The 15,057-nt window shown below is 32.4% G+C and overlaps 1 protein-coding gene across 1 annotated transcript in view; it reads right to left on the bottom strand.

Annotated features, from left to right (window-relative positions):
* LOC114336720 (G1/S-specific cyclin-D2-like) overlaps positions 1-11,870 on the bottom strand; it is a 93,482-nt gene extending 81,612 nt beyond the window's left edge. Inside the window, exons 1-2 of the mRNA XM_050650761.1 lie at positions 11,578-11,870; positions 10,584-10,799 (exon numbers count right to left, since the gene is read on the bottom strand). Coding sequence (XP_050506718.1) covers positions 10,584-10,799; positions 11,578-11,775 — 414 coding nt within the window. The 5' untranslated portion in view covers positions 11,776-11,870. The remainder of the gene's footprint in view (positions 1-10,583; positions 10,800-11,577) is intronic.
* Between the last annotated feature and the right edge of the window lie 3,187 nt (positions 11,871-15,057).

Here is a 15,057-nt window from a genome sequence, read left to right as displayed (position 1 = left end):
TTTTTTAATGGGGTGGTAGGCTAAAGTTTAGGGACCACTAGTATAGGAAAGTGCAGTAGAAGTATTGATTATATCCATTAAAGATCAGTATATACATTTTTTTAAGACAAGTGTATAGATACTTTAAATCATAAATTTCATAAATTATTAGACACCAACAATAATTTTACTGGTTAGCCAAACCTTCAATTAATACAACCATATTATTAGGCGGTAATTATCGAGTTAATCCTCAATATGGTAAGTCCGTTTTCTTTTGGCGGTAAATTGTAGGAAGACCCTCTTCTTCAGTTGAAGGATACGCTCAGTGGTTCCAGTGCTAAGTCAAGTGGTACAAAATCGCACAAAAAGATGAAGAGCGACATAATTATTTTCGTGGAAATTTAGAAAAAGAAAATTTTGAATTTTGGTAAAAAACTTTCTAATCTTGCATTATGTTCCAAAAGTTAGGAACGTAAAGTAAAGGTATAGAGACGTCAAAAAATTGTAATTAGAGGGAGCTACACATTTGACTTTTAACCACTAATTTTACTTTTACATATTTATGAATTAAAAGTTTGGTTAGATTAGGTTAGATTTAAAAAAAAAAGAATGTGTGTGTACTTTGTACGCACGTAAGAAGTTATACTTCTATTATATGATTATATGATTATAAACGAAATTAATATACTTTTTATTTATATTTTATTTAAATATTAAACTAATTTATACTTACTACTTCTCAAACATTTTTATTAAAACAGTGCCAAAAATTAAAATAATAAAAGAATAAAACACACACAAACACATTAAAAACGCCACAAATGATTTTTGAACATTAATTGTCGAAAAATTTTTTAACTAAATACGTATTTTCTGAAAATAAAATGATATAATAAATATACTTACAATCATAAAATGTATAAAAAAAATAAAAAAAATAAGTTTCTATTGGGATTCGAACCAACTTACCACCGCGGCTGGTATTGGCGTTGTATTGGGGTTCACTCGCATTAAACGCTTCGCCACGGAGACAGTATGTCATTATGTGCGAAGATCGACTAACTAAACGGATTAAACTTTTGTCATTTTTGAATTATGTAAATCAAATTATTTTGATTTTGAATTGAAATGATTTAGAATTGAAAAAATACAACAAAACATAGAGTAAGAAAACAATATATTAGGTGAATATTGATAGAAATTTTGATGGTAATCAAATTATGTAAATAAAAGTATTACATACTATGTATTTTGGTAGAAATACCTATGATACATTTACAATTATTACGTACCTGTTGCTTTAAAAACTATTAAAAAATCACTACAATTATAAACTTTTTTGTTTCTGTCCTCACAACAATAGAACTAATATATTATACATTTGTTTACCTTCATATTCAACAATTATTTCCCACAGCTGACAGCTGTGCCACAGCTGCCATATTGAATAATTTTTGTCATGTAATTTGAACATCCAATCAGAACAAAGTTGTAATGCGACTGCGCCGGGATCAAAGGTTTTAATCCTATTAAAATTCACTCTCATATCGCGCGTAAAGAAGTATAAATTCAAAAATATTTTAAATGGTATTTAATACTGTAAAGCAAGAAGTAAAGGGTATGTGGCAATTAGATATAAATAGAAAAATTATGTGCAGTTTTTCTACACAATTTTTAAAGATACAGACGTCAGACAGTACTGATAAAAAAAGGCTAGAAGGTAGAATGGTCTAAACTAAATTTTTTGAGAACATACACTTACTGTTGTTCAGTACCATAGTGAATGTTAGAATGTTAGTCCATTTACATTATCTATGAGGAGATACAAAATGGTGCAGAGTCCAATGAAATTATTCAATATCTTGGGGAGTTTTTTTATCAGAAAATAACAAGCAGGAACACTGAAATCTGATATCCAATTGGTTGTTAAGAAAACAATATAATATTTTTTATGACCCAAAATATAAAAGTTTCATGTATTCAAGTATTCAACATAAATTCGGAGCAAGGAAAATACAACTGTTACTTTTAAGTCTTTATTTATTTCGGGGGTACTATGTAAATTTTATTTTCTTAATCTTTATTTTTTTGTAATTAACTTAGGATATTGTAGAGCTACTTCGGTACTACACTCATAGGGACCCACACCAATTTGGGACTGATTATACGAAAAGTGTTAAAAATGTACTGGTGTAATAGATAAAAAAAATAGTATAATACATTTTTTAAGGTAGTGAAAGGGCATTGGCCGTTAGAGGTAATAACGAGGTTAACAAACAATGAGATCAACGTATGTTGCTGCAATGGGCATCATGGGTTATCCTCTGGTCACACGCCAACTGTAAATAACCTACGCGTGTCAGAAAACGGTCAAAATGCCATTGTAAACCAGTATAGGCAATAATGAACCCTTTAAATCATATTGTACACTAAATACTCGACTGACCACCAACTTAAAACTTTTTTTTTTTTCTATTAATGTTGAAAAACATTCACGCTCGAAACATATTTAACCTTCGGTCGGGCGCATCTAATCTGTGAGATTAAATACTTAGATTTTAGATATTTGATGTGCCTACGGGAGGCGTTTTTCGTTGATGATTAAATAACTTATTTTTTGTGTTAATTATTTATGCGATTATTTAAAAATATTAGTTAGAAATCAAAAAATATAGTCCGTCCGCTATAACTTTTCCCATGCGGTATGATTCATTTTCGATCAAATTAAGTCAAAACATAAATTGAAACGAACGTCGATGTGTATATACATTTTGTATACTGTATACTATATATTACACACATCGGCGTACGTTTCACTTTCTGTTTTGACTTAATTTGATTGAAAATGAATCGCACCGCATGGGAAAAGTTATAGCGGACGGACTATAGGTAACCATTTTTAATTGAATAGCACTGTTTATTATTTTTTGTTGTTAAGATTAGGCAGAAATTTATTTTTGATCTCACAGATGAGATGCGCCCCACCGTGTTAGAATTTTATTGCGCCCGACCGAAGGTTAATATAGAACATTTTCTTATAATATATTATACGGGGTGCGGTATTGGTCCGAGGAAGTGCAATTACTCATTTGTCGTAAGAGATACGAAAAAAATTATTTAGGTAAAAGTTGGGGCATAGCTAGTACCTTATTTTAAAAATATTTTCAACACCCGTATTGACAAGGTGAAACAAACTTATCTGTCTTTTTTAATGGAACACCCTGTATATTATTACATTTTTGGACACTCATCTGTCTCCTTCTTAAAATAAGTATAAGGTTTTGCAATATTATACGAGGTAGTTTAAAAGATAATTACGTTTTTTATTAATTTCATAGTAGAGGAAAGTCGCCAATTATGGAATACCATTTTGTTTTGGGAATATAAAAAAATACCTTTTTCTACAACCGTATTAAAAATGCAATTTTTAGCACTCCATACGAGCGTTAAAAAATGCTACTTTAAGGCACTAGTGCTTTAAAATATTTTTAAGGCACTGCAGTTCGTATTGACCGTATAGGCAATTTTGATGTAATGTCAAAAAAATATAAAAATGGAATGTCAGTCAAGTTCAAGTAAAAGTTTTTGTAGATATTGTCCTGTAATTACGTTTGTAGAAAAAATATTGTATGATATGCGTGTTAAAAAGTACATTTTTAAGGCACTCATGTGAATTGCAGAACTCGCTATCGCTCATTCTGCAAACTTTCACATGCGTGCCTTAAACGTGTGCTTTTAACACATATCATAAATAACTATTATAGAAATGAAAACACTTTATAGGTCTGGATCCCGCGTATGAAAAAAAAGTTGATTAATAGCAAGCTGAAAATTTGTTAATAGCTTAAGGGTGTCTAGTCGGATAAACTTTGATATATGGGAACACTGGAACAGGGGAAGTTTTAATTGTGGAACAGGTTAAAAATTTGGAACGGTCAGACCACGAAAACGGCACATTTATTTTGTCCGACAGAATAGACTTAAACTCTCCGAACAGAGATTAAACTCTCATGCAAAAATCAGACTGCTATTTATCACCAAATGGGCGTTTTAATGAGTGGGTCATGTAGAATATGTCAAATGGCAGAAATTATGACAGGTGATAAATAGCAGCCTGATTTTTGCATGAGAGTTTAATCTCTGTTCGGAGAATTTAAGTCTGTTCTGTCGGACAAAATAAATGTGCCGTCTTCGTGGTGTGACCGTTCCAAATTTTTAACCTGTTCCACAATTAAAACTGCCCCTGTTCCAGTGTTCCCATACATCAAAGTTTATCCGACTAGACACCCTTAAGCTATTATCAAATTTTCAGCTTGCTATTAATCAACCTTTTTTTCATACGCGGGATCCAGACCTATTAATGTTTTATGACAAATCAGTCATACATTTTTATGTATGTAATTAAAAGCCTTCTATTAAATATCTTAATTAACAAAAATATTTCGAACAAAAAAACAAAATCCCAAATGAGTGAACAAATATGGAATAGGTACCCATATATGGAATATAGGAAAAAAATCAACATATCAATATCAAAAATAGACATAAACATCTGAGATCAAATAAATTTAAAAAAGAAAATTGTGAAAAATTAAAGAATTAACTTAATTCACTTGCGGACATCACAGATCCATGCATGAAACTCTGGACCAGCAAATCATAATGAGCTCACACATTATGCACTTAATCCACTATTCCATAATTAGGCACCAACGACTGTCCATATTTGGATTTGTACATTAGTTTAAACTAGCATCAACATTTTTTCAAGTCGTAATGTTTTAATTACAGATGGTCATAAAATATTTAAATAAAGGTACTATCCATATACTCAATAGCATAACAAGTCTATATTCCTGCATAATAACGAATAATACTCGTTGCATATATTTACCTTTGAAATTTTCTGCGAGACGATAAAACAAAACGCGCCTGCCAGACACGTATCTTTCGCGCATCTGACATAGAGGTGTGAATATGATAATAAAGAGAGCGACTGAAATAGAGGATGGTCTTGTAGTGCGCTTCCAACTTATATTTTCAGAGAAATCAAGGAATTCCATATTAGGACACTATTCCATATTTGGTTACTTTCCTCTAATATTCACACCCTTTAGAACCGTAGTGATTTGACATCAAAAAATCTATTTATGTTCAAATGATTTTTAATGTAGTCTACTACTTTAAAAAATTATTAATATAGCGAAATGTTTCATTTTGGTATAACTAAAGGGTTGGTCGAAACTTGGAATGAGTGTTGTCAAATTTTTAAGCAAGTTTAGTGTCAGTAATAGTCAACTAGATAGAATATTGTGTTTTTTATTAACATTTTACACACCAACAATCTTAACTACTGAGGTATTTTGATATCTCATCAAATATTAATAAATTAAGGATCAGTCTAGATTATGTATTCTGTATTTTTTTTAATTATTTTTGACTGAATATTTTCGCGGCCAACCTAACAAAATTTCTCGTGATTGTTGTTGGAATTAATGTTTGGCTTAAAACATCACGAATAACTCGCAAGTTAAAGCAATACAGGTATAGGTGCTTGATAAATATTAAAGTGCCATAAAATAACATTTCATTACCATACTAAAATACAGGGTGTTCGATTTACGAAAACTCATTCCGAGTTTCGATCAACCCTGTATACCAAAATTAAACATTTCGCTATGTTAATAATTTTTTACAATAGTAGATAATACTAAAAATCATTTGAACGTAAATATATTTTTTAATGTCAAATCACTACGATTCTACAGGGTGTGAATATTGCTATGAAATTAATAAAAAAAATGTAATTATTTTTTTAATCATCTCGTATAACATTGCAAAACCTTATATTTCAAGAAGTAAAAATCGACGAGTACAAAAATGTAAAAATATACAGGGTGTTCCATTAAAAAAAGGTAAGTTTGTTTCACGCTGTCAATACGGGTGACACTGTATATTTGAAAATATTTTTAAATTATGGTCCTATGTATGCCCCAACTTTTAAATTTTTTTTTCGGATCTCATACGACCAAGCATTAATTTGACTTCCTCGCACTAATGCAGCACCCTGTATGCTAAACAGAAATACAGTGTGTCCACGGATGGGGTGCCCAAGAGGAGAAACTTTTTTATTTTCAATTTTATCGAAATATGTCAATCTTGATAAAAAGTTTTGGTTGTTCTAAAATCTAAAACCCCATAAAATGAAATAAAATTCAAGTTTTTCCAAACCTGCTTAATTTTATATCCAATTTTATGCAAATCCCTATAAATTTTTGCACCAAGTTCGAAATCGTAACAATAATCTAGTGTTGCTAAGCTACAATGCAGATTAGTAATTGTCAACTCCGATAAATCATTTGCGAATTGTCATTTTTTTCGACAATGTTAAGCGTTCAACAAAGAATTTATCTTGTGAACTGTTATTATTGATAAATAATTCACAACAATTCAAAAGATAAATTCTTTGTGAACGCTTAACATTGTCGAAAATAAGGATAATTCGCAAATTATTTATCGGAGTTGACAGTTACTAAGCTGCATTGTAGCTCAGCAACACTATCACTAGATTATTGATTATTGTTACTATGTATTTGGAACTTAGTGCAAAAATTTATCAGGATTTACATAAAATTGGCTACAAAATAAAGCAGGTTCTGAAAAACTTGAATTTTATGTCGTTTTATAGGGTTTTAGAACAAGCAAATCTTTTTATCAAGAATGACATTTTTCGCTAAAATTGAAAATAAAAAAGTTTTTCCTCTTGTGCATCCCATCCGTGGACACGCTGTATAAAGGAAGAATCACACGCCAATTTTTCACATGACTGTTTAAGATACATAATGTTAAAAAAAACAAAATTTGCAGGATAATAAATAAAGGCTGTTGCTGTTGGACAACCATATAAATAAATAAAAAACTTGATACCCAAACGATATCAGCTTAATCAAATGCTATAGACTTAAATTTGCGTTGTAAATATTCATATTTTTTAAGATAACAAAACGCATAATCAACAATTTTGAAATCTTTTTATCTTCTGTAAGAATGAACTATGAAAAAAATAAATGGGGATCCCAGCCGATTGTCTCGTAATAAAAAGTAATGGCCTGTTTGGGTTCAGGAATTAAGTAATGTATATGATTTCATGCTTTTTGGTAAAACATCGATAGTTAATCAACCAAGAGTGGATTTCTATTTTCTCTATTATAGAAAATATTATCCTTATTGGGACCAAAGAATAACGAAAATGGATAGGGGTCGTCTGTTTCCGAATCAGCGTTAATTTTAATGACTTTATTCTCAGTAAGGATGGTTTATTGCTGTTATTCCTGCTTTAATTGTGATCTACAGCTCTCCTAATCAGTTCAACAGGTCTGGACTAGCCCAAAAGTTAAAAACAATAGGTAAAATAATAAGTGCTTGAGGTAGGTATAGTAGAGATGGAATTCGGCCAGAATGCGCAAAAAAGTGGCGGCATCAACGTTTGGTATAAATGTTTACGAAATTAGAGTAGCCGCTTTAAAGATAAGGACTTGCCGATATTTTGACGTCGATTTAATCATTGTAAATTTGTCATTTTAGAACTTACAGTAAATACTTGCATATTAGTACAGTTAAAATAATTAAGACGATAAATATTAAGCAAGAGTAATTAAACTTTTTTTCTACTTTTAAGTCTACTATTTATAGTATGTTATGAGTACTTATGAGTCTACTATAAACATTTTCCATTACATTCAAGATGTTCTAGCAGAGCCATGTATGTTGCCATCTTTACATAAAACAAAGAAGTGTTCAACTTCCGTGAGATCTACGAATGAAAAATGAACTTACGAATACTATTAGATATCGTAACTAACAAAACATCCCAGCTTCTGCATGTTTTAATTATCCATAGCCTAGTTTATCTCGGAAAACAAAAATAGACCATAACAAAATAACAAACATGAACAAGGAGAATTCGCCAGATCTCTGGAACATTGTTAAGGGTCTACTTAGACCATAGGAGTAACCAGGATGATCCTAAGGGGGGGTTACAACTACTGGAAAGGGGGGTTACAACTACTGAGGTCTCTGAGGGATATGGTGTTAAGCGTATAGAGCTCAAAGTCCATCCCAATGGGGGGTTATAACCCCCAAAACCCCCCTGGTTACGCCTATGACTTAGACAATACTTTTCCTCCTGTGCCATGCATCTCATGGACATGATGACGTTACATCTTGGGATTTAGGAAAGCAGTAGTCGCAGCACAAATCTCATTGTATTATATGCGAAGTGTGATGGGATTGTCTGATGATCATTTATAGATTGAGCATGGTGTAGGCAGTTATAGACATAGGAGCTGCCCCTTATACTTTATTCACACCTGTCCTATTGTGCTTGATTTCTACATGCTGTTGGGTCAAACAGTGTCAGGGTTGAGATTGCCCTCACCCAGTCTGTCCTGTCCTGTGTAGAGTCCAGCTCAGAAGAGAGTTCCTCCCCCAAAGTCTCAGACTGGAATCCGCTATGCTCAGGAAGGACCAAATACAGAACAGTGTAGAAAGGTCTATAACACCATACAACCTCCCTACCTATAACATATTATACACACCTAACAACATATTACAATTAATTGATTTACAATAGTCTAGCTAGGACATTTTTCAATACCCAGCCGCCATCTATCTATCTCTCCATGTGTCTTCATCCAAGTTGCAGGCTCTTGTTTACCTATATACGCCTTCTCTCCAGCTTCTTCTTGATATTCCATGTTTTCTGCAGCTTAACAGTTGATTTCTTACTGTCATCCTCTGTACATGGATGTACCATAGAAGTTGTTTTGTCCTAATGTCATCTACAATTCATACATCTCATTTGATTATCGTTTTCTCAGAGATTTTCCTACAGATATTCACAGTCCATTTCTGTGGCTTTTAGCATCTACTCTGTTCTATATAATTTTTTCTACATCATATTGTGTGGTGAAACAATTCCAATGACAAATTTTTCTTGTCATTGTAACAACATAACAATAATTAAATATTGAGTTTTTTTTAACAGAAATTTATTGAAATCACCTTTTGTCCAACTATGGACAAACTTCCATCCAATAGGTACAATGTGCAGATAAAATGTATCACATCTGTTCAATTCACAATTTAAGCCTTCATGTACCTATGTCACTACATGTAATGTAGAACTATGACATCTATGGAGTACCTATTTCTTGATATTTTTCAGATAAATTCTGTAATTGAATCGTTTATTGTTAAAAGGGGGTAAGCGCCATTTTCTACTTTTCAAGTTATAGTGAAAAACCCTTCTCTTTTTCTATGTCCATGTCATTTGGTGCTGAAAGGAAGCAAACACTGATGCATTGCATGGATATAGTTTATACCTACTGCGAAACTGCATTGAACACCAAATGAAACAGATATAAAAAGAGAGAAGGATTTTCTACTATAACTCGAAAAGTAAAAAATGGTGCTACTCCCTTTCAAAAATAAATGATTCAATTGCTCTAAAGAAAGCTTTAAGTTTTGTATTGAGATGATTTTATTCTTTTAGTCTATATACTGTGTAATGTGGGATCCCTAATAAGATAAAACTTGCATGATTTCTTCCAGTATTAATATAAACTTCACATCTTCTGTTCAGGATGATCCTAAGGGGGAGGGGTTACAACTATTTGATAGTCTCTGCGGGGTATGGAATAGTAATGGTGTTAAACACATAGGGGGTTCATAAGCTCAAAGTATATCCAAATGAGGGGGGTGTAGTAACCCCCAAAACCCCTGGTTACGCGTATGTTCTGTTCTAGCAGAGTGTCATCTTTTAATCAGTTGATAATTAGCTACTGAGATATACCAAGATGATATTTATGTTATATTTCTTCTTGTGTAACAAGTAACAATTTGTAAATTATTCTTCAGGATGTCTCAAAGGATCTTATATAGTGACAACACTTTTCGTCTTAAAATAGTTAAATGAAAGGAGGATATTTTAGAAGAATAGTCAATGTTGATACAAAAACTGAAAAATTTGCTAAAGAAACCTAAAAAATATTTTAGTGGTCACCAGACCTTTTCAAAATTGAATTGATATGGGATTGTCATCACATACTATCATAGTATTAAGAAATATCTTATTGCAAGGAAATTAAATAGTTTCTTGAGTGAAGTTGAATAAACAATTGACAGGTAACAAATTTCTTGAAGGAGGTGATTTCAAGAACTAACAAAATTCTTTGTAAGTAAGCATTTATAAGAAAAAGACAAATTTTGCATTGGAATTTGTGTAACACAGTAAAAAATGTATAGTCGGTTCGTTAAACTCAGACACAACTGACTAGGTAGTGATTTTAGTAAGTAAATTTGCGAATTTGGTAAAATTGACAAAAAAAAATAATTGCTAAATAGTTAATAATTACTAAATAGTTAGTAATTTTGCTAATTTTGGCAAAATTGGCCAAAAACAATAAAATTACCAACTAAAATTACTAGTTGTGTCTGAGTTTAGTGAACAGACTACACTACTCATTTGTCACCTGTTACACACAATGACTATGCTACTAGCTACAACTATTTACATATTAGGTATTAAAACATTTACTTACCGCTATGTTTTCATAAGAGACACTGTAATCAGTATAGGCACAGAGAAGATCGATGGGGAGCAGATTCGTACTTCTAACCTTGGAAGCGATCAGAAGGCAGGTGGCACCAAGTAGCTGCAATTGTTGTCTCTTGATTTCACAAATGCACAGAAATCTGTCCATGATGTTGATAGCCAAAGGCAAGACCTGGTCTTCACACATCTGCTCTTCACAAACCTGAAAAAGTAAGGTTGTTGACAGGCTAATGTTTCACTTGGCAATTGATTTTTGAGATCTATGTCACGTAACACTATTTCTCAGCAAGGGATCAAAAAGAAAATACATACTACTACATTGACAAAAGGTTTGTGGATTAGTAGATATATAGATATAGGATACTAAAAGAGGTAGTTAAGAACATGCAAGAACTTGTTGCACAGACATTTTTAACATGTGATCAGGCAGGACTCAGGACCAGATTATCTCAGACAAAAATAAGTAATTATACTATTTAATCAACAATTTATGTTTTGAAATATTGGAATAAAAATATCATCAGATTATTAGCAAAAATGATAGTTAGGTACTGGTTATTGATAGGTTGATATCACAAAATTTTGAGATTTAGGACCTTTGGATATAAAAAATTTTAAATGAGAATTAAAAGTAAATGGCTAGAATAACAATATTTACCGAATGGAATTTTTGATAGACATCTTGTAGACATTGGAGGTTACATGTACTTTACACAACATAATGAAAACATTGTTTAGATGAAATTCGTCATTTGTTATTTGTTGCATTTATTTTAAACGAAACTGACAGCTTTAAATAATAAAACAATGAAGTAGTATTTTCAAAATTATATCGTAAAAACATTTGAATTCATAAAAAATATTGTCGAAAAGTGCGCCAATTTAATGTCTGGCAAATAAAACAAAAGACAGACGAGACTGTCAAGTCAAGAAATTCTTATTTTATAGTTATTAAATAATAATTTTAAATAGTTTCTTACCTCTAACATCCAAGTAGTCACCACTTTTCTCATGAAGGGTTGAACATCGTTTTGTACCTTTTCAAAATAATTACACTTTGGGATTGAGAACACTTCCTCGTTTAACAAATTGTTCAGTACACGAATATCATGAAAAATAGCTTTGTCTCGCGTAGCTCTGCAAGTATTCTCGAGATTTTCAGTACAAATAAGTTCCATGTTCACTTTTTAAGATAAATAAATCAAAATAGTCTCTGTCTGATGTATGATTTCACGCCGATACACTACTGTATTGAGCCGGTACAATCGTCACAATAAACAGCAAGCAGACTGAATTCGAAGAAGGGCAACAAGTAGTTTTGTTCGAAGAATGAAAATGCGTGTCATGCGCGGTAGCGCTCGATTTCAAAACACCTGGACTATCAGAATCCTGCGTTTTCATTCCTGCACCCTTTAAAACTTTGTTATTGTATTCTATACCTGCTTTGCTTTCTGCTTTAAATTTTCTGACATCTGCTGTTTTTTTATACCGATTAAATAATTTTTGTTGGCGGAGGATGACTTTTCTCGGTACAGTTTGGTTAAAAAATCTTTCTTGCAGGTAAATTTTGTGCTCGCAGGTAAAACTACACGACAGCAGGTGAACGTTGCAGGAGATGATGCTGGTAGGTAGTAAATAATATTGGATACAGGGTATAATTTCTATACTTAAAAGTCTCTTTCTTTAAAAAGAAAATACTGTATTTTTACAACAAAATTGAAGGAACAAGAAGTAGTAGCACTATCAGTATCTATATCCAAATCCAAAAATAGTAAATAATTACCGAAATATAATAAAATAGTAAAATTTAAACTATAAGAAATGGATATACAGAGTCTTTCAACGAAAATTTAACCCCCACTCCAGTAAGTCAGAAACCAAGAGTTTCTTCAGAATTAAAAAAAACATGTCAATTTGTATTGAGGCGGGGACGAATTTTCATGCAAAATTCGTCCCCCTTTCCCTTCCCCGCATCAGCCACCCAGTTTTTTTAAATAGCAAGTGTAGTCGAGTTGGCAGGTGTATTCGATTTGAAAGGTATTTGTTTTCTCTACAGGATCCCTTATTTTTTTTTAATTTGCGGAATAACTTTAAAGATTTTTACCTTAGAGATTTTGGATTTAACTAATTTATAATAAATTTGTTAAGTCCAAAATTATCTTCAAACTTATTATGTAAATTAAAAAAAAATAGAGCGTCGTTTAGAGAAAAAAATTACCTTTCAAATGATGTGCCACTCGACCACACTTACTATTTAAAAAAAAAAGTGGGGGTTGATGCGGGGTAACGTAGGGCATGAATTTAAGGGCATGGATTTTGCATAAAAATTCGTCCCCCTTCCATTAAAAATTGACATGTTTTTTTAAATTTTGAAGAAGCTCTTGGTTTCTGAGTTTCTGAGGGGGTCAAATTTTCGTTGGAACAGACTGTCTAGGGGAGACCGGGGCAAAACGGGACACTTAAGAAAGAAAACATCATAGAAAGAAAACTAAACTGTGTATTAAAAAATAACAAAGTCAGACATGATCACTTGCTATTAAACTTCCTATAACTGACTTTATTTATAATTAAAATTGCTTAGTAAGTTGGTAATAAAGAACTTAACATATCACGGGGGCAAAATGGGAAATGCTACGGGGCAAAATGGGAATGTATTTTAGTCATGCTGACAGAGTTCACAAAAATGAGCACCTTCGCCTTCTTCCTCAACACCTGCGCAGGAATTATGAGCCCCTACATGGCAGACACTACACACTACCTATCCTTCAGTTAATTTGTAATATCCACAGTAGATGCAACCACAATCTTCATCATCTTCTGATGAATCAGAGTCCATCTCGTTTTCTCCTTTAGTTTTCTTTGATTTTTTTTATTAGTTTCAGTTTTAGTCAGATTCTTCTTAAAAAGTTTAAATGCTGTAAAGTAGTGGCAATATAGGAGAGCGGGGCAAGATGGGATAATATCCCGTCTTGCCCCGACCGCTTTGCCCCAACAGACATCATTTCAAATAAAATTAGTAATTTCTAACGTAAAAGGTATAAAATGGTTCAGAGCACGCAATATTAAAAATCAGTAACATATCTATCATATTTGAATGAAAAACGTGATAAAACTTGCTTACTCGGCTTATAGCACTTCTATAAATATCACCAAACTTTTTAACAAAACAAAAGAAAACGGATTTTATGTCTGTAAAGAAGCACACTACGAGACTAGAAGTTTCTTTCTAATGACTGAAGTGAGTCAACCCACGTTCGTTCGAATGGTGCTATTGTCGATATTATGACGGCTATAAGTTATGCACACCGATGCATTTCCCGTTCTGGCCCGAGCCTCGTTTTGCCCCGGTCTCCCCTACGACTACGAGTATCGAGTATCTACGTTTTCAGTAGGTAATTATTGTAATACTGTATTTATTATAGTACTGTATTTATTGTAGTACTGCAGTACTTGTATTATTTATTAATTTAGCTATGCAATTAAAAATCTATGTGAATCACATCAGCAATATTACATAGGTATGGTAGAGTGGGGCAGGTTTCATTCTGTCGAATATATAGGCTGAAGGTATTATATAGATACGAGAACAAAACATAGGCATTATAATTAATGGCATGATCATAAATAACCTGAGATAAGCTAATGATACAGTCCTCTTAGCCGAATCACCTGAAGACCTACAGATACTGCTTAATAAAGTAACCGCAGTAAGTGAAGAATATGGACTATCGCTCAACAGAACATAAGCAAGACGAAACATATATGATAATAACCAGGCCCCGGGCTTAGGTGACTGGCACCCTGGGCAAATGGTCTATTGGCGCCCCCTTCTTTATCAGTATAATGTAAAAGCAAAAAATAATCTATGATACTTATATTTTATGAAGTAAAGTAAATAACCAGATAACACGTCTTTCATACACAAAACTGTAGACATTTATTTCTACATAATTCACACTTCCAGCAAAGATTACAACTTAAAATTATATTTTTAAGATCCTACTTTGTACAAAGCATTTTAAGTGACAGATTTTTTTCTAGCCTTCAATTTGGCAAACTTGTTTACTACATCAGAAAAATCTGTGCTTAGGGTTAAGTCTTTTTCACAACACAGTAACATGAGACAACTTTTCAACTTACTGTCTGAAAGAGCAGATCTGTTAACATTCTTCAGACGATTCAAAGCGGAAAATCCTCTCTCTGCAGAGCAGTTGGTGACAGGTAAGGTCAGAAAAATTCCAACAGCTACTTCAAGATTTGGGAAAGTACTCTTAAATTCATTTTTTATTATGTATTCATACACGTCATGGATTCCACTAAATTCTTCCTGTTCCACATACATTTTGAAGTGCAGACATTCATTTTCAAATTCACTTCCAATGTCATTAGGGTAGGAGGCATAAAGTTTGTTTGCAGCTTGTGATATGGTCTCTTTCTGTGATCCTTTTTGAACAAGAGTA

Source organism: Diabrotica virgifera, chromosome 5 (assembly GCF_917563875.1).
Source record: "Diabrotica virgifera virgifera chromosome 5, PGI_DIABVI_V3a".
NCBI lineage: Eukaryota > Metazoa > Arthropoda > Insecta > Coleoptera > Chrysomelidae > Diabrotica > Diabrotica virgifera.
This window is presented reverse-complemented; position numbering and strand designations above follow the sequence as displayed.